The 22,978-nt window shown below is 36.8% G+C and overlaps 1 protein-coding gene across 4 annotated transcripts in view; it reads left to right on the top strand.

Annotated features, from left to right (window-relative positions):
• LOC150078095 (teneurin-m-like) overlaps positions 1-22,978 on the top strand; it is a 287,032-nt gene that overhangs the window by 195,146 nt on the left and 68,908 nt on the right. For 3 of the 4 annotated variants that reach the window (XM_090384889.1, XM_090384888.1, XM_090384886.1), the window contains exons 3-8: positions 457-912; positions 3,712-3,897; positions 7,904-8,024; positions 10,494-10,909; positions 11,815-11,922; positions 13,011-13,303. In XM_090384889.1, the coding sequence (XP_090241015.1) occupies positions 457-912; positions 3,712-3,897; positions 7,904-8,024; positions 10,494-10,909; positions 11,815-11,922; positions 13,011-13,303 (1,580 nt within the window). The remainder of the gene's footprint in view (positions 1-456; positions 913-3,711; positions 3,898-7,903; positions 8,025-10,493; positions 10,910-11,814; positions 11,923-13,010; positions 13,304-22,978) is intronic. The other variant, XM_090384887.1, reaches the window with a different exon arrangement.

The raw sequence follows: 22,978 nt of genomic DNA, 5'->3' as shown, positions 1-22,978 counted from the left end.
ATTGAGACTTTCATCAGACCAATAATGGGGAAATGTGAATTGATAGTTGCCTAGCTAATCCCAAAACATATTTTAATACAGTATTAGGTACAAAATAAATTAAACTTCAAATTTTCCACTGATAAATGATAAAGCGCTTTTCTTTTATATTTTTTAATAACACCCACATAATATCCTTTGCGCAATAAATTAATCTTTCCTATCATAAATGCGAAGTACATATTATATCAAGCCTTAGAACATTATCTGTACCACTTAAATAGAATTAACAGATTGTGTTATAATAATTTATACGACATGGCTAAATCGAGAATTCCATTTAACTGCCAGAGTTGGAAGTTGACGTTAATTTGAAGTTAATTTTTAATTTTTAATTTTGAAGTTAATTTTAAATTAATATATAAATCATTATTTTTAATACTTCTCTTTAATTAAAATAACGGCTTTTTCCTGCAGAACGAGGTCGTGGCAGAGGAAACAGCAGCAACAGCAGTGGCAGGTCGTACAGTCACAGCAGCATGGAGTTACTCACAGGCCGAAATTACGGGGGCTTCAGCGGGTCTGAAGGGGAGATCGAAGGCGACGCCCGTTACGGACAAAACGCCGGACAACACCGAGAAGCAGCGTTGATCGCAAGTAGTGCGAAAAATGGACAGTATCCCAGATATGGGTCGTTGCCACGTCAGGGTCACAACGGCTCTGCCGCTAGTCGAGAGCAGATGGCGTCAGTGTCAAGAGAGCCGAACAGGAATGCTACTCCGGGTAACAACCCTCGAAGTAGGTTGTCGTTGTCTCTTCGTCGAGGGCCGTCCTCTTCATCTACCTCGGATAACAATTCGGATGCCACGTACACGGACTCTGAGTTCATGGCAAGGAGAAGGGGAGTGCTAGAAAGCCAAAATGGTAGGCGCTGTAAGTCCTTGTACGTTAAGACGCATTCGTGAAAAACTATCCATTTAAACTCCTTTTACTGCTAAAAGTGGTTCTGTCCCTCTCTCCCACCTTTATTTTATATATCGGTTGATAAATCCGTTGCTCTTTTCTTCAGGTAAGGATAAAAGCTAAACTTAATCATCAGCCTCCAGATGACGCCACAACACTGTTAGTTAACGTACGCAAACACTCCCTTGTTTGTAATTGCAGAAATACATTACAATTTAACTATGCACGATGACTACGTTTAAACGCTCATGTTTACCATCAACCCAAATAAGCATAATGACGTACTGTATTGCTAATCATGGCCGAGAACTAGCTCTAACTGAAGTATGCATGAATAAATAAATGAGTGAGACTCCGTTAGGGACACCAGTGGTTTTCCACACCATATTTCTTTAGTTATCTGCTTAGTGTTCTCAAGCTAGGAGAACTGAGGCAAATAGGACCACCTATATGTTTTCCCCGATGTGCAACACAATGCTGAAAAGTGAGAACTGATGTCGCTCTTACTTTATTTTCTCCGAAATGAGGACCAAAATGTGTTTGTTAAAAAGCACTTACAATTTTCAGCATCGATCGAAGTGTACATGAAATAAAGCACACAAGACACTGGAAACAGTGTTGCCAGAAGCCGAATTTCGTGATTCAAAATTGCGTTATTCCAGTTGTATCTGGACATTAAAAGCTTAACGAAGCTCCCTCTATTAGTTTATGTAACATTCATGTGTATCAACTGCATATTCGAAATGCCAAAATAATAAAGTTACTTTTTCGTCTACGAATTTCGGTGACAGTACTTTTATTTTACCTTCTTAGAACCTCACCGAACTATGTTGATGACCACTACTTCTAGTTACCTTCTTGCGGAAAAAAAATGTGCATCGGTTGAAAGAGGGAGGTACAAAAACCAGAAAAGTGTGTCCGATTGAAGGTATAAAATAGACACTGGGTATTTCGGTTGAAAATCGGAATGTCCGGCCGAAAACCAGATGGTTGACAGCACCAACTGGAACCAACCTCTTGAGACAGCAAAATGGTATAGGGCGTATTTTCATAACATATCCTTGGTCTTCCTGATCTCATCAGAGGGCATCAGTGCCAAAGTGTATTAGAACATCATTTATAAAACACCTAGTAGTGGTGCATGCTTGCCTTTAAGACCGGGGGTACTTTCAAGATGGCGGTACACCGTCCATCGGACCAATGTGTAGAAGGTTGGCTTCAGAAATAAGAGAAAGATTATTAGTACATGGTCCTAATGAAGTGACCAGGCAGTATATAACTCTGATAAAAGAAAACTTGTAAAACGTGTTCTGTCTTCTTATGTTTTTGACAATTAGAGAAACGCAAATAAAGTTTCCTTTGAGTACATTGTTTGGAATATCATCTTGTAAGTCTGTTTCTTACGAAAAAGCGAATAGTTGCAGTGATGTTGTAAATATACTTCTCGTATTATCTACTAACATACAAATATTACCATCGCTTAGTGATAATATAGGCGCCGTGACAGACCAATTTATTTTTTAAAACTGTGGGTTTACTGTGCTTATTTTTATCTCAAAAAACAGAATATTATGATAATATTTTGCAAGATTGGTCAGTTTCACAGACAAATAAAAAAATCCAAAAACAAAAATAAGAAAAACCTTCTCTTAAACGTATAAAAGGAAAGATTAAGAAACTTTAAATCGTAAACTAGACAGTCCTATAAAAACAAAGGATGAGCATACTGTCCTTTGAACTGTGTTTCGATTTGACTTGGTTGTTTACTTGTGACCTGCTCCACGTGAGTATTCATATTACTGGGAGGCTTCGGTGCATTGCTCTTGTTGTGTGCTATAATTTTATAATCAATATTTCTTCTCGTGACAATAACAGAAGCCTATCGTTCCAGTTACTTCATTGCTGAAAAGTAGTTTAAGTAATTTCAGCCGAGGAAAGAGTCAGAACAAAACAAAACACAGCGATCTATTTACATGCGCTAACGAAATCCCAAACAGAAACGATCCTATTTGCTTCATAGTTGTGATACTCGACTCCAGACTCACAGTGGCACATTGCTCTTCCGACTTCAGCACTGCAGCTAAAAGAACGACATTATCAAAGACTATTAACTCTCTCCAATATAGGCGATGACTACCTGTTTATCGAAACCAGCGAGGATCTGGTGAAACTCCCGATAATAACTGAAGATGTCACAGTCCACAACGAGGAGGTACAAGTCACCCGGATAGTGAAAGATACTTAAGTTTTTTCTGGTTCTCATTAGTATTTGATGAGTTTGTCTCGTCAAATGATTTCGTGCACGCAACCTAAATAAACTCTCAAACTTTTATCTATTTTTCTTGCAATCTTCGCGATAATTAATTTGAAAGTCATCCATTATGTTATGTAGTTCCTAACTCAAGACAGAAATACGAAAGGTCACAACAAAAAAGTGAATCAAGCTACGCTGTCTTGATGAATTAAAAGGCTCTTCGACGCAGCTTTTTTGATTCTGGCTTTGCATTATCAGGATTCTGTAATAGCACGTCCTTAGAGGCCACAATACTTATTATATTAAAAAAACCACCCAACAGCTCAACTCTTAATAACAATTTTCTTCCGTGAGATAATTTAAATAATTCGCTTGTAGAAGAATTCATTATGATAAAGGTATTTTGGTGTAGAATTAAACAGCTCGTAAATGCTTTCTTTCTGTACTAAATATCTTTTTTAAACATCTCTTTCAGTCTTTAATGCTTTCCGGAACTTCTTTCCTTTAACTTGCAGTATTTAGAGAAAGTCCTCCAGAGCCAGCGCCTCCAGCTGTTCCTCCTCGAAATATCCCTCCAGTACATCACATAGAATCTCTAGGCAGGCGACCTAGGTTAGGATACCTAGAGAGTGAGTGCGAATCAGAGCCACCGTACCTACCAACCATGTTATCTGGTCCATTACATTCGTATAATTCAGAAGGTAACTGGAATATTTACATAGTATCGATCTAATTTATATACATCAAGATAGAGTCAAAAAGCTCTCCAAACTTCAGTATCTACCTTAAATGATTCAGGGTTGTACACCACGCTACCTCCAAACAGTTCCTTTTCCAGTATACCACAGCATACAGACATTTTTTACTTGGGAAAAAACTGGATCGAGTGAAACTTGACAGATTTTCATATTAATTTCGGCTTCTTAACTTTTTGACTCTATCTTGAACATGTTAATATAACGATCTAATCATACTGGCCAAAAAAAATCCTTCCAGGATTTTTAAATTTCATTATATTTATTAAAAGATTTTTAAAGTGAATAATATGCAATCCAAATCGCGAAATTTGATTCAAAATTTGTGATAATTATATATGACTTAGTATTAGTAATGGCCACATGGTGCAAGAAAGCCTTTGGCTTATGCTGCACCAGCCAAAAAAAAAAAAAAAAAAAAAAAAACCCGAACAAAACAAATAAATAATAATTAATAAAAAAAAGGAAATAAACATATCATCCTATGCGCTTCCCTGACCCGCAGGTACTATCCAGATGACCTTTGAATTTCCCCAAACTGTCAGCCTCTACCACCCATGAAGGCAACTTATTCCAGTAATTTATAACTCGCTGGCTAAAATAAAACTTCCTGCAGTCCAATCTAAACATTGCCCCCCATAACTTGAATTTATGTCCCCTAGTTCTAGCATCATTTATAATCTTGAAAATTTCGTCCTCATTCATTTTACTGATGCCTCTCAGAGCCTTAAACGCCTCAATCAAATCTCCTCTAAGGTGTCTAGTTTCCAAACTCTGCAACCCACATATTTGAAATCTTTCTTCATAAGGACGCCCTTTTGCCGATCTCACCAGGCGAGTAACCCGTCTTTGCACCCTTTCAAGAAGCTCGATATCTTTCTTTAGGTGCGGTCTCCATACTTGAACACAGTATTCCAAGTGTGGTCTAACAAAAGCCTTATATAATGGGATTATCACGTCCCTATCTCTACTTGCAAAAGTTCGATAGATCATCGATAGGACACCATGGGCCTTCCTTGCGACCTGTTTACAATGCTCAGAGAATTTCATGTCTGACCGATCGTAACACCCAAGTCCCTTTCCTCCAGTACTGGGTTTAGTTTAACTCCACCAAGTGAATAAGTTATTTAGGGATTACTGTTTCCCAGTCGTAATACCTTACACTTTGTTTGATTAAAGCATAGCTTCCATTTTTCTGACCATTCCTGAAGTCTATCTAGGTCTCTCTGAAGAAGCTCAGCTTGACAGTGATCATTACCTACGCTACCAATTTTAACATCATCTGCAAATTTAGACATCACGCCCTCTATCCCTTCATCAATGTCGTTTATGAAAATTAAAAACAACAGTGGTCCTAATACTGATCCTTGGGGAACCCCAATTCTTACATCAACCCAATCTGAGGAATAGCCATTTATCACAACCCTCTGCCTCCTGCCCTGAAGCCATCCTGCTATCCATCTAAGGATTTTCCCAGTGATTCCAACCTGTTCAAGCTTATAAAGCAACCGCTCATGTGGGACTGAGTCAAAAGCTTTGCTAAAATCTAAATAAACAATGTCGAAATTATTCCCTAAATCCAGCTCGTGAGTGACCCTTTCGAAATAGCGAACCAGATTTGTTAAACATGATTTTCCCTTTACAAAACCATGCTGAGTATCCTTGAGAATTTCAATTCGATCCAAATGATCCTGAATTCCACCCTTGATCATTGCCTCCATGATTTTACCTACCACTGAAATCAGACTGACAGGTCGATATTAAAGTTGTATGGTATTAAAGTGGATGAATTGATCTTCACAGTAGGTGTGTTAATAGCAAATACGTAATGAGAAAAGTGAAAATCAAAATTTACAGAATACCTACAGGAGACAAATGCATTGAAACATGATGAGAGTTCTAATCTAATAGAGATTTCCCCTTGGGAAATAGATATGATCTGCAGTGATTTTTCATGCCAATTAACAGAAGCAGAAGTGTTTTAGTTGCAAATAATGTCTAAAAGTTTAGAAAACGAAACCATCAGCAAAGTAACACTACTGAATATTTTGATGTTGTCGGCATACAGTCAAAGTTGTACATTAGAAGTGGCAAAATTAAAACACTGGTCACTGATAAATATAATAAAGAGAGCACATGGCCTTCAGGAAACAGAGCAGATGAGGAAAGATTCAGGTTCTAAACCTTCAAACAAACATTCCTTAATGAAATCTTCTATCCCATATAATTTCAATTTCTGCAACAAATATAAGAATTAAAACAATCAAAATGAAGTGGGTCCATAAATATTCTTAGACACAAAATTTAGAATGCTGTGATAATAAACCAGAAGGTTATTGTTCAAGTTACTGAAGAAATTGAAAGTGAAAGGCGGAGTTATAGTCTGAGAACTGTTTTGCTAGTGTGGATTGCTTCTCCTTTTCTCTTAACCTTGAGTAGAAGACAGAGTGGCCACGTATATCTTGGATCGTGGAAGATCCTGTACATCTTAGCATGCATTCTTCTCCGTAAGGGAGCAAACCTTTTTAGTCGGATGGCGCACAGTCAAACATCAGCTAAAATTTTCAAGCACAGCTGGATAATATGACCAGAATTTTGTTCATTTCCTACAGCCTACGCTCACTTAGAATCTCATTCGCGGAGATGGGGTAAACCTCTAGTGCCGCTTGACCCTAAACACACTTACTTAGAATCTCATTGAGAAGATTTAACCGTCTTGGAGAATCTCTATCAGTGCCCTAAAATGGTTGGACAAAATACTTATTAACATGATCAACACTTGAGACGTTCATTGCAATCCAGTCCAGGATGTCAAAAGTAGTCCAATTCGCTGTTGACATTATCATAGATTTTTGGCTAGTGGCTAGAGGGCAATAGAGCTATAACTAATACTAATTAATCAAATTAATTTGAATGTTCTCTCATAATGTTGGTAATTTTCTTTAATGCAATTATCTCTTGATGTTATCCTCTTATCTAATTAATGTAATATGAGCTAATCTGTAATTAAATCTATTCTTTCTAATGCAATGGATCCGATTAAATGGGGTGTGACGCAAGCTATTCTAATCAAGCAATATCTGACTAGCTGCCGTAATATGAAACATACCATAGTGGCCATTTAAGACTAAACGTTTTCCAGCTGAAAAGATGCCATTGGAAACCCCCCCCCCCTTTACTTATCTGATATTAATCTAATAGCATTTAATGTAAACGAAAGCCAAAAGAGTCCCTCACGGTAGATCCCAATCACTGTAATGTATCGAAAACTACTATTCAGAGATTGCATACTCCCAACTTCAACTAAATCTCTCCAACAACTGCATAAACATCATTTAAGCCATTTCTTTACAGTCACTTAACAAAGAAACATTAGCAAAATTAATCCCTACGTATGTATTAAACGAATGTAATCCCAATTGTCTGCAAGTAGTGTAATTTTCTACACCCAAATAACCTTTATAATGTCTTAGTTAACCTCCAGAGGACACAGTTAACCTCTAAAGAAAGTTTAGTCGAGAAAGTTTCCGACCAGTACCACACCAAGCTAAATTACATTCTAAGTATCGGTATAATCACCGTAAGAGGGAAAAAGGTCAGGCATTGTTTGAATGTATTTTCCTTTGGTTTTATTTATATTGGACACACTTTGAAGAATGTGGGTCTAGTTGAAATAGTACTACGGTGAAATATAAATGAGAGAGAGAGAGAGAGAGAGAGAGAGAGAGAGAGAGAGAGAGGCAGGCTACATCATAATGGTGGCACAAGCACGCTTGAAGATTGGGGAGGACAGAAAACTCGTGCTCGTGTAGCTCATTTCCAACCTTAAACGTTATCAGTAAGTAATTATTTATATTACACCGTAGCGTCGTAGATGGCAGATGTGGCCCCGTAACTATAAATGTCTCTTCCCAACGATTAGTGACATTTTATCACCCTTCATAATTTCCAGACATGACTACTGCCAGCCATCCGAAGCAGATAGTAGAATCGACGGTGCCGGTTGCAGAACAGACGGTGGATGACGGTGGTAGAGAAAGCGTTAACAGAATTAACAAGAATGAAAACGAAAGGTACGTGCCTTAATCTACCTTAATAGCAATAACGCGCTGTACGCAGCGAGGAAATCTGACATTGTTTTCTCATCATCTTTATTGCCACAACTTCCATAAACGATGTACATCGATAATAAAGCTGAACGTGTTTTACTTTTTAATTTCTTTCCTTTTTTTATTCTGTAAAATTTTACTTCCTTCGTAATGCCATTTTCTTCTTATTGTTATTGGAGCGTTTTCCAGGTGGCGCTTTGTGGTCGGCATGATTTGCCAAAATTTGTAACTTAAATCTCTCATTTAATATCCCCATTAGGCTAATAATGTATTTAATCTCTACAGTTAACCACTTTGGAAGCGCCCCTAGTGGCAAAAATGTCTGGATAATGTTTTATGAATGATGAAAATTGGATTACGAAACTTTATTCTGTAAACACAAATACGGTGTTGAATTTTATGCTTGAAATTAGTTTTAGAAGAGTATTCACATTTAGAAAATTAATAGCTTCGGTTGTATTATTTGAAATATGTTCTTATTTTATAGGATTTCTACATTTCATTTAACATCCTCGTTAGGCTAATAATGTATTTAATTTCTACAGTTAATCACCTTGGAAGCGCTCCCTAGTGGCGAAAATGTGTGGATGATGTTTGATGAATCATGAAAATGGTTTTAAAGAAATTTTATTCTGTAAACACAAATACGGTGTTGAATTTTATGCTTGAAATTAGTTTTAGAATAGTATTCACTTAATATAATTAGAAAATTAATAGCTTCAGTTGTATTATTTGAAATATGTTATTTTATATGATTTCTATATTTAATTTAATATCCTCAGTTAGCCTTTTAATAATGTATTTAATTTTTACAGTTGGAAGCGCTCCCTAGTGGCAAAAATGTTTGGATATGTTTTATGAATCATGAAAATTATTTAACAGAAATTTTATTCTGTAAACACAAATACGGTGTTCAATTTTATGCTTGAAATTCGTTTTAGTCTTGTATTAGCTTTAGTTGTAGTACAGTATTTGAAATATGTTCAAATTTTATAGGATTTATTTATTATTCTCCTTGTTTATTAATTATTAAGTTTCTTATTTAATAAAATTTATAAATAAATAAAGCAAACATTAAAACAATTAAAGTCCTTTTCCTAATAACTCTATAAAGATATCAAGAACGGGAGGGGTATTTAAACACCTTTTATTTTTATCATAATTATTTTATACGATTAATATTCCCACTAATATTAATTTAGTGTTAGGATAAACCTGCTCATCTTCATTTTTTTATGAAACCGCTAAACACTACAAATCAGTAAAACACTAAAACTAATTTTGATTATGATCAAACACTTAAAATTTAATTTTGTTACTTTTTATTATATTTTATTTTACTTATTTTTCAGGAAAATCACCTAAAGTTTAAAGAAATATGCACGCGAAGCATTTTACACCAATACAGTTTATTAATATCCTCAACTAACTTCATATTCCTATTTGTTTTCTCCGTTTAAATATTATCTCCAATAAAAATTATACAGTAGGTGCTCCATTTTGTGTAAGGCATAACTTTCCGGTGAGCCTAGAGCCAAAGTTTTACCCTCACTAAAACTCTGGCTGTTGAATATATGCTAAATGTTACGTAATGGGAATTTCTTTTTGCTGTATTTCTACATAAATCTCCCATTTCGGTAAAGGATAATTTAATACGCTGTTAGAAGACTTGACAAATTATTCCTTGTAAGGAGAAAGCATGCTAAGGTTTCTCTTCGTTGTATTCAGCTTTCCTTGAAACAAATTTATTCTTGTGAAGCCTCCTATAAAAGTTTCATTACTCGTATTTAAATATTCGGGTACATTATGATGCAAATGAAGATTACAATTCTAATGACATCTTTGCAAGGTAATTACGGAACCAGACAATCACATGGGCTTTGCTGAGTAGTAAAAATGGAAACAGGGTTACCAAATACACTTATCACAGCACTCTGGATCAGAGTAATATTTTATAAGTGAGGTAACGTGTACGCTACAAGCGGGTGACGTTCCACAATGCAAAATTAAAATCAAAGCCTTCATCTAAACAGATTGCTAGATCATTTGGTCTCGTGTCTCTTGTGTAGGCATTAATTGTACTCTAAAATATACTGATAGTGTTTCCTCCATTTCACTACCGATGTTGAAAATTAAAATTCAATTTGCAACTTCAGTTTTAAGTTGCCAGTTAAAATTTAATCCGAATTAGATTTCTGAATAATTAAAAATTTTATATATTCAATATTAAAAAAAATCAACAACTTTAGAACAACGTCTGATATTTAAATTAGAATTACTTAAAAGTTAATCTGAGACCTCTATCGTGGAATCTCCGGTCTCCTCATTCATCCCACTGGTATCTCCGGTTTAATTTTTAACCAAATCGCCACTCACTTTATTTTTCTAATTAGCTGCTGACACTATCTAGTTGTATTTTCTTTGGTTATCTAGGGTGTACAGCCAACCTCTCCAAGTCCAGATGTGTCGGAAGGATAGTGACTCATCTTCTCCTAAACCAACTGTCACTTCTCCTCCATCTGCTCCTGTTGCTAATAATCCTTCGTCTAACACCGTAGGTCCAACGTATTGCAATCCACTCCCTGTTTTCTGCAGCACTCCTAGTTCGACCACAGGCCCTATGGTGCCTATGACTAATTGTGTCAATCCACAGTTTATTCAACCTCCCACAGCACCGGGTGCTGTCCGGCATCCCTTCTCGTCTCCTTCAGCCTTTTCATCTGCCGCCATTGCATCCTCCAGGTTTCACTTCCGAAAATCATGTACTCACCGTTGTTCCTGGAAAATGGCTACCATTGTCTTAATAGTGATAGGGGTGGTGCTGACAGCAGTTATGGCCTATTTTGCAGGTAAGAAATAAAAGAACAAGAAATTGCATGCGTGTCATGATATTTCTTAACTAGTTCTGTAAGAACATACGCCATTAACAGATGATTCTGTAAAGAGTATCAGATGCAATTAACTTTAAAATATCAGCCTGCATGTGACAGTTTATTAATTAGATGGGAAGTCTTTCCAATAAGGATTCTAATGTTAGTTTTTGTAATATTACGAAAGATAAAACTCTCTCTCTCTCTCTCTCTCTCTCTCTCTCTCTCTCTCTCTCTCTCTCTCTCTCTCTCTCTCTCTCTCTCTCTTTCTTTCTTTCTTCCCCTCTCCTCTTTCACCCCCTTCCTTCACGGCATTTTACTAATTTTCTTCGCGATATCTTTCATTTTCTTAAGATATTCTCTTCGATATCTTTGTTTTCCTAATTTAAGATGTGAGGGAGTAATCAAAAGATCATAATGTCCACGAATGTTTCCATTGTATTCAATTCTGCATCCCACACACACCAATTAAACTTACTTATCTATATCGAGTCGATCATTCATAGACACTAGTAATACAGTCCATAGGTGACACCTGATATACTCATTCACGTGGTCGAGACTGATTTATTATCAGCCTTGGGATTCTTCTGTCTCTTGAATCTGTCAGAAGCATAATAAAGAAACTCCGGGAAGAAAAACTATGCATTTTTCTGTCTTCGTATTCTCTATAAATGAAAAATTGCCCAGAGTTTAGTGTTTCGCTATAGAAAGAGGAGAGCAATTTCCTTTCGTAAAATATGGACGGCAATCTCACTCCTCGGCTACAACAACCCTGTCCTCGCGTTCCACTAATCCCATATATTTCCTCAAGTGCAATTTTCCAAACTTACAGATAAACCATATTGATCGACTGAGAACAATAAATTCCCTTTCTGTTTCAGCAATGAGTTCCTTGGGGGTGAGCCCGGAAACAAATAAGCCATGCATAGTGGTTGAAGATAGAAATCATGACAGTGCGACAGGAACGCCAGCGTCGCCATTAGCGAAGGGTAAGTCTGAATTTTTCCTACGTCTCTACCTCTCTCTTGAACGTGCAGATGGACAACTCCATCCTAAGAAAATAGCGCAGTTATTCACAACCGATTTCGCTGTCGTCCGTTCGACCTACTTCGAAATACTGATAGTTACCACTTGTTCTAAACAAAACTCAATGCATTAATCCACTAAATGTATGTCGCAGCGAACTATGCATGCGTTAAGAACAAATACTTTTTTTAATCCAATAAATAAGGCAGGAGAATTTCAGCAACAATACACTACATTTTGAACATCTATATATATTGTCCTTGAACAAAATGTGCAAATCTGAAGGTTCGAGATCAGGACTTTGAGGTTGTATTAAGATCTTAAATTTAAACCACCGAATTCAGTCCTCCGTTCAATAATCAATATTCCCTTATTTAGAAAGTAGCGCTCCGGAATATTCTTAACAAGTTATTGGATTAAATGTATCATCTTAGATGCGTTCCCATCGAAAAATAATTCCTTGAAAGTTTTCAAATCAAAAGTCGACGGATGTAGTTCTCGAATGTTTCAATTTATCAGTCAACAAGTCACGATTTTTCATATTCTGAAAATTCATTTCAATTTATTAATATTTTTCTTAATTAAGAAACATCGATTGCTTAGGCGAATTATAAGAAAACATTTCTCAGTCCTTTATAGAATTTGTCATCAATTGCAGTCGCTAGAATTACTAATTGAACATCATCTAACAAAGTGATTAATGAAATTCGAATTCATTTATTATAATATCGCAGCAGCTAACAAAATCAAATACACTGCCAGTCAAAAATAAATAATGAGTTTGAGGAATGCTTTTGTTTTGAGTGTATGGAAAATTTCAACAGTGACGTCACCAAGTCTTTATTGGCATTTAAAAAATGATAACGTAGTCTCTGAGTACGTTATAACTGAGAGATGATGGAACCAGATGTATAAGAAAACATTTTATTTATGATTGAATTACTCTTGTTATTTAGAGAATGCATTAACGTATCATTATCATGATATTTAGTAACGTATAATTAAACCTGTTTAAAATGAAATTAAACAGAAAAACTTAATTGTGTTTCAGACATTCACGGAGATCAGATCAGGCAACCAGTGTGTGTGATTATGCCACGAGAAACGTCCCTTTACCACGAGCTGAATTTAGGCACTCAAATATCCAGGACTCTAGAAGCCCACGAATCATGGAGCACTTGGTTTAGCCATCCAGAGGCTGCCTTTGTTAGATTCAACTTTTCAATCCCTCATGGGGCAAGGTTAGCTATATTAGGAAAGAAGAATGACCCGCCTTCAATCACGGCTTACGACATCATGGATGTGGCTGGCGATGAACAAAGAAGATACGCAAGAGCAGCACTGGTAGGTAAACTATTGAAGTAAGATAGTATACAAAGGGCTTTTGGAAGGGCATTGATAACTGTTGAGAGAAATATATGAAAGAAGTATTTTTTTTTGTGTGTGTTTCTAAGCTCCTCTAGGATTACTCGTGGCCCATCTCGATTAGAAATTAATTAACTAAAGTGTACATAACACTGACCTTTAATTAAGAATCAGTAAACATCAGAACAATGAGTTGAAAGGAATCAACGGTAACTTAATCTCCAGAAGTTTATAAATGCGCACAAAAAACGCCATAACTCTCTCAGAAAACAATCCATTATCTTATCTGCTGAGGATGCAGTCTTAACTTCTTCTTCTGGCCCCGGGTGCCAAGCGTTCCGTGGCCAAGCGATTTCAGTGCGTTTATACAAGTGAACTATCTAAAGAGCTTTTGCCAATACATATTCTGTTTATTTCTGAATAGCGTTTTCTTCATTTCATTTTATATTTCAGTAGCTCCTTCGTTCTACAAGTAGTAGGCAAAGGCCCAGAAAGGAAAGACACCTTTCTGTTTCTTTTTCCTTTAGTACTAACTCAACTAACAGCCGCTTGGTCACCTCGTGGCACTGCTCCTGCCTCCCCGTGGCGGGGCCGGTAACCTGGGAGGTAAAGAAAAACCCCCAGGGCCAAAAGGAGCCAACATGGATAAAAATACTTATCCACCATTAGAGCCTTCGAGCTCCAGGGCAGAAAATTACAATGACCATGACACAAATCACGATATAGGTAACAACACCAAAAGACTGAAAACTGATAGGATGGAGCAACCCTGCCCATCTTTTCTAATTTTCCACTCGCTATCTAGTCAACCTATGAGTAAACTGTCTCCCTTTGTGATTCAGAAACATCTGGAAAGTATTGCAGGATGTCCAAAGACTGTTAAGAGACTGCAATCAGGAGACCTATTAGTGGAAACCAATAACCACAGACATTCGGAGAAACTTTTGCAACTAAGTAATTTTGCTGGTATCCCAGTAAAAATATCTCCTCACGCAACCCTAAATTCATCGAAGGGTGTGATATCCAGTTGGGATCTTCTAAATGTCAGCGAGGAAGAAATAACCCAAGAGCTGCAGGGACAAAATGTCATTGAAGCAAAGCGCATAATGACTAAAAAAGACAATCAACTTACACCTACCAGAAACATTATCCTCACGTTTAATACCCCTGACTTACCCACCTCTGTAAAAGCAGGTTATTTGCTATGCCGCATTCGCCCATATATTCCCAATCCTTTACGATGTTACAAATGCCAAAAGTATGGCCATTCGCAAACTGTGTGCAGAGGAGTTCCAGTCTGCCCCAATTGTGGGTCCTCTGAACACAATCAAAGTGACTGTTCGGCTACAAAAATGACGTGCGCTAACTGCAAAGGTGACCACCCTGCATATTCCAAAACTTGCGAAAAATGGAAAACAGAGAAAAAAATCGTAAAATACAAGGTTGAGAATAAAGTCAGCTACCAAGAAGCAAGAAAACAAGTTACACCTACTATAAACAAAAATTTAACCTATGCCAATGCAGTAAAAAAATATGAAACAGTCTCCACTCAAACAGATGTCACCGTTTCCACTAATAAATCAATTTCTGATTGGGCTAGAACTGTCCTCTCTGAGAAACAACCAAGTGTACGCAAACAACAGCCCAAAGTCTCAGACCAGGCAAATAATACTCCTCTGACAATACCAGCAGCATCTCCTCCTCCAATGAGTACTACTACGTCCGATATTACAAACTCAAATGCAATGAAAAATACCCAGAACACAACCATGGATACAGATAGCACATCTATACAGGAAGAACCAATTTTAGAAATTCACGCTGAAGAAGAAGAAATGGACACTGGTCGGCCAGTTTTCTCCAAAAAAGATAAATCAAAATTAGAACGTCATAAGCCAGTCACCTTCAAAAAACAGTCAGATACAGCTCCATCAGTTAAACACAAATAATGCCTTGTATTTTGCAATGGAACTGCAGAGGCTTTCGTTGCAATACAGACGATATTCATGACCTGATAAATCGGTATTCGCCAGTTGCTCTTTGTCTCCAAGAAACTTACTTAACTTCACAAATTTCTCCTTCGATAAAGAACTATTGTCTTTATCGAAGAGACCGTAATACAGCAACTGCTGCCCATGGTGGTGTTGCAATTCTGATAAATTCAAAGATCCCAACAAAGCATATCCCACTGCAAACTGAAATAGAAGCTGTTGCTGTTCGTATAACGCTCCATATTTCATTAACACTTGTGTCAATTTACTTGCAGCCAAACCATACATACTGTTTAAAAGAACTTGAAGACCTCATCATACAGATACCTCCACCTTTCTGTATTTTAGGAGACTTTAATGGTCACCACCCACTATGGGGCTCTACTAAATTAGATAGACGAGGTCGACTCATTGAAAGCCTATTAGAAGCACTAAATCTTGCCTTACTGAATACTGGCACGCACACTCACATTCAGCTCCCAACTGGAGATACTTCGGCAATAGATCTTTCCATTTGTTCTCCAGTACTGGTCCCGACCATAGAGTGGTATGTTATAAACGATCCTATGGGCAGTGATCACTTCCCAATCGTATGCAAGGTATTGATAGCACAAGCTCCTTTAACTAAACCTTGCAGGAAATGGAAATTTACAAGAGCAAACTGGGCAAAATTTCAGTCATCAATCTGTTTCGATGAGAAAAAAATCCGTCTCCAGCGTATTGATGATGTGACAGATTACATCACGTCGCATCTCCTAAACGTGGCTAAAGATACAATACCATTATCAAATCCACCGGGCCGTAAACACTATAATTATTGGTGGAATGAGGAATGCACCAAAGCAAAAAAGGCAAAAAATAAAGCGTGGAATTTGTTTCGGCAATATCCAACCACAGCCAATCTGATAAATTATAAGAAAGAAAGGGCAAAAGCACGTTACATACAGAGGCAAGCCAAAAAAGAATCCTGGACCCGTTTTGCATCAACAATTAACAGAAACACTGACAGCAAATTAATTTGGAAAAAAATTAGACAGCTTTCTGGTAAGTTTCCAACCATACCTTCTCCAGTCCTCTCCTGGAATGGGCGAGAATTATCTAGTCCCTCGGATATAGCTAATGCTTTGGGCAATACTTTTGCTGAGATCTCAGCAACATCAGCTTATACTACATCTTTCCAACGAATTAAAAACAGTCGAGAACAGTATTCTGTTAACTTCCAAACTCCCCTCTTTCTACCATATAACAAACCTCTACAATATTCTGAACTATTGCATGCCATTAAAACAGCTCGTAATGGTGCCGCAGGACCAGATGGCATCTATTATATCATGCTGCAACATCTTGATGACAAAGCTTTGCGCCTTCTCCTGGTCTTTTACAACCGTATTTTTTTAGAAAATGTGTATCCAGCTTCTTGGCACCACTCTATTGTTTTGGCTTTCCTGAAGCCTGGAAAAGATCCAACCAATCCCCATAACTATAGACCAATATCTCTGTCCAGCTGCCTCAGCAAAATCCTTGAAAAAATTGTCCACAGTAGACTTGTATGGATAATAGAGTCACAACATCTCATGAGCAATAGTCAGCATGGCTTTCGACAAAACAGATCATGTTTAGATCTCATGATCAAGGCTGAATTTGCCATTCGCAATGCTTTCGTTAAACATGAGCATCTGGTAATGGTTTCTATAGATATACAGAAGGCTTTTGACACCACCTGGCGACATGGCATACTTAGTGATCTTTATTCTCTCGGTCTACGGGGCAATCTTCCCATATTTGTTCAGAACTTTTTATACACTAGATCGTTTCAAGTAAAATACCAAAACGACCTCTCTACAACTTTCATTCAGGAAGAAGGTGTCCCTCAGGGATCTGTACTGAGTGCCACTCTCTTTGCTCTTAGAATCGACTCCATCACTAAACAGCTTCCAAACACAGTTGAATCATATCTTTACGCGGATGACCTTTCCATTTCCTGTCATTCCCAAAGCATGAGATCAATTGAAAGGCAGCTTCAGATATCACTGAACAAAATACAACAATGGGCCAACCTTAACGGCTATCGACTCTCACAACAGAAAACAGTTGCTATCCATTTTTGTCGACAACGCAAGCTCCATCTGGATCCTGAACTTCAAATTTCCAATGTCTCCATCCCAGTCACTACTAACATCAGATTTCTAGGATTAATCCTTGACAACAAATTAAATTTCTTAGACCATATTAAAAATGTACGTACATCCTGTTTAAAAAAGTTAAATATACTGAGAACGTTATCCGCCCTAACCTGGGGTGCAGATCGCACCTCCTTACTTCGGTTATACAGGGCATTAATCCGATCCCGTCTCGATTATGGTGCACCTGTCTATGATTCTGCCAGAGCAAGTGCTTTGCGCTGGCTTGATCCAGTTCAGCACAGCGCCTTGAGGACTGCACTTGGGGCTTTCAGAACATCACCAGCACATAGCCTCTACATCGATGCACATGAGCCCCCTTTAACTCTACGTAGGAAAACACTGCTACTGAAGTATGCCGTTAAAATACAAAGTTGTGCCTCGCATCCAATTCAGCGATACCTATTCAATCCACCATTAGAAAACCTCTACAGAATTAAGCCTAGCATAGTAAAACCAGCTGGTCTTCGCCTTCTTGAACTGATGCAGGTTTGGAATGTCCCCATACATTCTGTACAAGAAGTAGTAACATGCGCTCAACCACCATGGACGTGTACTCCTGTACCCACCTGTGACACTTACCTTAGCCAGTGGGGAAAAAATGTTCTTCAAGCATCAAATGTGAAACAACTTCATGCAATTCACACTCACAGATATTTTGACTTTTCTCCAATTTATACAGATGGCTCTAAATCTAACTCAAACGTTGGAGCAGCAGCAGTGTTCCTAAATACCACTATTTCAGCATCCCTTCCACCTGAATTCAGCATATTCTCAGCAGAATTATATGCAATTAAACTAGCCTTAGAAAATCTCTGTTCTGACTGCTCATTAAAATTTGTTATTTACACTGACTCCCTCAGCTCAATTATGGCATTATCTAACTCCGCAGATAAAGATCACCCTTTTCTAAATGAAATTAGAAGATTATTACTGCAGATTGAAGAGCGCCACCAACTGATCACCTTCTGCTGGATTCCGGCACATTCTGGAATCTCTGGTAATGAACTGGCTGATAAAGCTGCCAAAATCCATCTACCTTAAATTTAACCAATATACCTGTTCCAGCATCAGACTATCCACAAATCATTCGTTGTGCATGCCTAACAGAATGGACAGCACTCTGGCACTCTCAAACAAATAACAAACTTTTTCAATTTAAACAGGATCCTAGAATTTGGCGTTCCAGTGTCCGTTCATCAAGACGAGAAGAAGTACTTCTTTCAAGATCAAGAATAGGCCATACACATTTGACTCACCTTCATTTACTCACAGGAGATGATCCACCACAGTGTCCACATTGTTCTCTAAATTTGACTGTGAAACACATTCTCATTGAATGCCCACACTATAATCAAGACAGAAATACAACCCTACTATCTTTGGTTAACCTTCGGAAACCAATAACCCTAGAGAATGTCATTGGTGACAATGCAAATATTCCTGAATTTTTTAATTTTCTGAAGAAAATTGGACTTTTTACTCATTTCTGATTTCTCCTTTTCTGACGTGACAGGAATTTCTAATATTTTATTACAATAAAGGAATAGGCGCATTATAGCCAAAGCAGCTTATGCGCCAGAAAACCCCCACAACAACAACAACAATTAACTTCTTCTTTTTTTTGTAGGGGGGAGACTAAGCCGAGTGCTGCCATTTCATTGGTGAATGTTTGGATTTGGATTGAGTTATGGAAAGTCCATAATCCATTGCCGATGTTAATTGTGTTAGTTATTTTTCTTATATTTTCTTACTTCAGTTTATTTTAGATTCTATAACTTATTTCCTTTTCATCAACTCTTTTTAGTTTTAATCAGTTTTCATCAGCGCGCATCCCTCTTTCTTTTAATTACCTTCTTTTGGATGTTCACTTCGGAGATTAATATTTTATATGTTTACGAACATTAAAGTTAATTTAAATCGAAAAATCTTCTTGGTTTACTTAAAATAAATTATTGAAAGATAATTATCTTTCATCGCACCATCCATTTTAAATATTCATTTCTTTAAATTAACTGTTTGCCTCTTATTTAGATGTTAATCGGTATTTTATTGAATCGAACAAGATATAAAAGAAATCCAACATTGTTCGTTCATTATTAACTATTAATGTATTAAGAAACTTCGAGAAAATTATTTATTCAAAGGAAAACGACTGAACTTATAATTTTGGGTGCTCATTCTAGCAAACGTGTACATGAGGTTATGAATTTTTTAGAACAAGCAACTTAGTTCGCCTTTGGAAACAAAGTTTCTTTCCAAAAGAAGTTGTGTCCCTATCGTGTATACTCATTAACTTAGCCCTTTATTTTATTAATTTGCAGCCTCCAAAGAGACGCCCTCGGTAGCTAAAGGTTAAATAGTTTCACTAGGGCGTCTTTTGTGCAGGTTAGCTGGGATGAAAAGCAGAACCTGTTATTGATCGGAGAGTGCAAATTAGAATTTATTGGAAACAAATACATCCTCTAAGTTTTTAATCTGCGGCGATACTTATCATCTCTCTCTTTCTGCAATATCAGCGTCCTTTATCTCCCATTCCCAAAACTTCAAGCGTCTTCGAGGTACGAAAGAAGATTCTAAGTTATGCTTTTCAATTGGAGGGCCTTTGTCAGTTTTCGGTTTAAACAAAATTAGAAGCCTTTTCATCCAACTGTATTTCTGTTTATCCTCGAAAAATTCAAAGAATGACAATGATCCATCTAAGATTGTAGCTGAGAAGAAACAACGGACTTTAGATACTCGTAATATGAACATTGAGTTCGTTCTGTTAGTCTTTTTGTAAGGATTTATACTCTGTGGTCGTTTCGAGTTTATGTGGAACTTTTGATTCAATGGCAAAAATTGAAAAAAAATCTGACCTTTGCAGTTTCATATGGTGACTAGAACACCCTCACTACAAGACGAGTCCTATTATTGATATTCAAAACTTCACACTCTTATGGGGTCTTGTTTTATTCCAGATTCTTGTTGCTGGACTTGAAATGCATTCTATGAATATGTTTCTTCATCTAAGTCCGTAATTAATTTTTTTTAAAAGAGGTCAAATCAAATAGATCTAAAACTTTATTTATTACAAAAGAAGCAGCGGAAGCAAGGGGGCAAGATGATTATTAAGCATAGGGGAGAAGTCATCGCATTATTCTCCCAGTTGGTATAATCCCTCCTCCATACAGTGCCAAGACCCCGAGTACGGATCCCGTTAATGAGGCAAGGAATTTCTATGGATCTTTTTCACAACGTGGCTCAGTTAGTCTGTCTCAAATAGGTAGAGTGGATTTTTCTCCCAGAAACTGGGATTTTTCATCGAGGAAACAGAAAATCGACCACAGAGGCCTAAGTTGCTGATGCGCCTACAGCAACCACATTATTCCTTCCAGCAGAGAGTGTTGAAGGTTCAGACGTCCCTTAGGTCTCTGTTGCAATCATAATGGATACGAAATATCATGGAACTTGCATATCATCATGAGAGAAACTACTTTTAAGGGGACCGTTTATAAATATGCTGTGTGTACTCTATATTTTAAGAATAAAATCTTGTAATTTTCAGACCTCATAAGAAATAATAAGATAATGAAGTACAAAAACAACACAATGAGATTCCGAAGCACAATATGAACATAGTAAGTGATGGCGTTACTATTTCTGAGTGACGAATTTTACATAAATTTCTAGAAATCGAATTAATCAGTGGAATAACAAACAACTTTGTATACAGCATATTAAAGACGTATTTAATGAAAGAAGTTTGTTTTTGATATATTTTTTGATCTTTTCCATAAAAGAATAATAACCATGTATGCATGCTAAAAACGAAAAATGAAACCAATTAGAATAAAAATAATCTTGTTTATTTCTAAGACAAGAAAAATTCACTAGCACTACAATATTTAAATCTTTTGTTTTATCCATCTCAACGGGGAAAAAACCTTGCGGTGAATAGAGAGAAGTCTTATTTTCTTTGCATGAGTTACATTACTTAGTAGCCCAACTAAGTCGCCAATATCCTTAAACCCTTTGCAAGTAGCAATCTAGTAATCCTCTTTCAGAGGATCAAAGTTATGGTTGTTTGCTTTTTTTACCTCCAACTTCTGACACAAAAAAGATTTTCGCTGTACGAGCTTAACATTAATTTTAAAACGTTACAGGACTTTGGAAAAATAAAAAAAAATGAAGTCCAAACAAAAAAAATAAAAATAAAATAATAATAAAAAGTTGGCAGAATCATTGCATGTTCTTGTCTCAAGAAAGGCCTGTTTATACTGGCCTCCCTATTTGCAATTCATATTATCTTAATGCGTGGTTTTATTTCGTAGGCACTGGCAGTTAGCAGTTTTCTGTGGAGATGGAGAGTGCAGTGAAAGGAGAAAAAAATGGATGTTTAACACGGTGTATTGTCTCTTCCAGCTGCGAAATCTATTATTCGTTTCTGACCTTATACTGTAATTACGATAATTTTTCAGGTTTCCCCCGTTTTCTGCAACTCAATTAGGGCGTTACAACCAACGTTAAGTAGAACAAACTATTAGAATAATTATGTTAAGCGAGACCAGAAATAAAAACAAAATCACTCGTTTACATTGCTTGACAATTAAAACAGTGTAATACGTGAGGCTTAAAATTAATGTTTGCTTATATTATTGAAAGATAAGTGGGGATGAAGAAAGAAGAGAATGGAAGCGCAAGATATTTCACATAAGATGGAATCCATTACTGACTAGCGAGAGAAATATATCAGGTATTCTTAGAGACAGAAGAGTGGTTCAGATTTCGTAGTAAACTTCACAGAGGCTGTAGTTCCTTGTAATGTGGAAAAGCCTCCATGTTTGTAATGTTTCCAATTTGATACATCTTTCCATTACTCTCACAATGGATTAAGTAGTTCATTTACTTGGAAGCTAAATGGGCTCCTTATCGATGGAGAGCAGGACAGGTATCGCAGTTTATGCCCACTCACTGCTCGTCCATACACGAGATTGGACGAGCAGTGAGTGGACATTAAATTTTTCTTAAGGTTAGATAAAACTTCAAGTAAGAATTAAACTTTGATCCAGCTGGTATAAATTTGTTTCGAAGCATTTCCGCTACCACTTCCAACTATTGTTTACAATTGCGTACAGTTGTTATTATTTTAGTCTCTTAAGCATGTTTTCCCTTTTTCCTTTCCAGTCTGACTTATTTACAAGTGTTACACATGGCTGAAAAACACATCCTCTGTGTTTAAAATGCTGCATCAGATTATTTTGTATCTTATCCGGCTGATCTTTAATTATAACCTGTTTTTTTTTTTTTTAATCATTGGAGGTTGCAGCTTTGCCGCTAAAGGAAACAAGACAACTTTGGTTTATTTGTCCAAACTGTTCTGAATAATTTTTCTTTTCAATTTTGAAGACAACCAATTTCAGAACTTCAAATTTTGTAAAAGAAGTAAAACTTAAGACTAATTTGTATTAGTGCTATTTCCTTTATCCCTTTGAGCCTTGTTT

Source organism: Mastigoproctus giganteus, chromosome 11 (assembly GCF_048544385.1).
Source record: "Mastigoproctus giganteus isolate SK-2022 chromosome 11, ASM4854438v1, whole genome shotgun sequence".
NCBI classification, from domain to species: Eukaryota; Metazoa; Arthropoda; class Arachnida; order Uropygi; family Thelyphonidae; genus Mastigoproctus; species Mastigoproctus giganteus.
The sequence above is the reverse complement of the archived record's forward strand: the minus strand, read 5'-3'. Positions and strand labels throughout refer to the sequence as shown.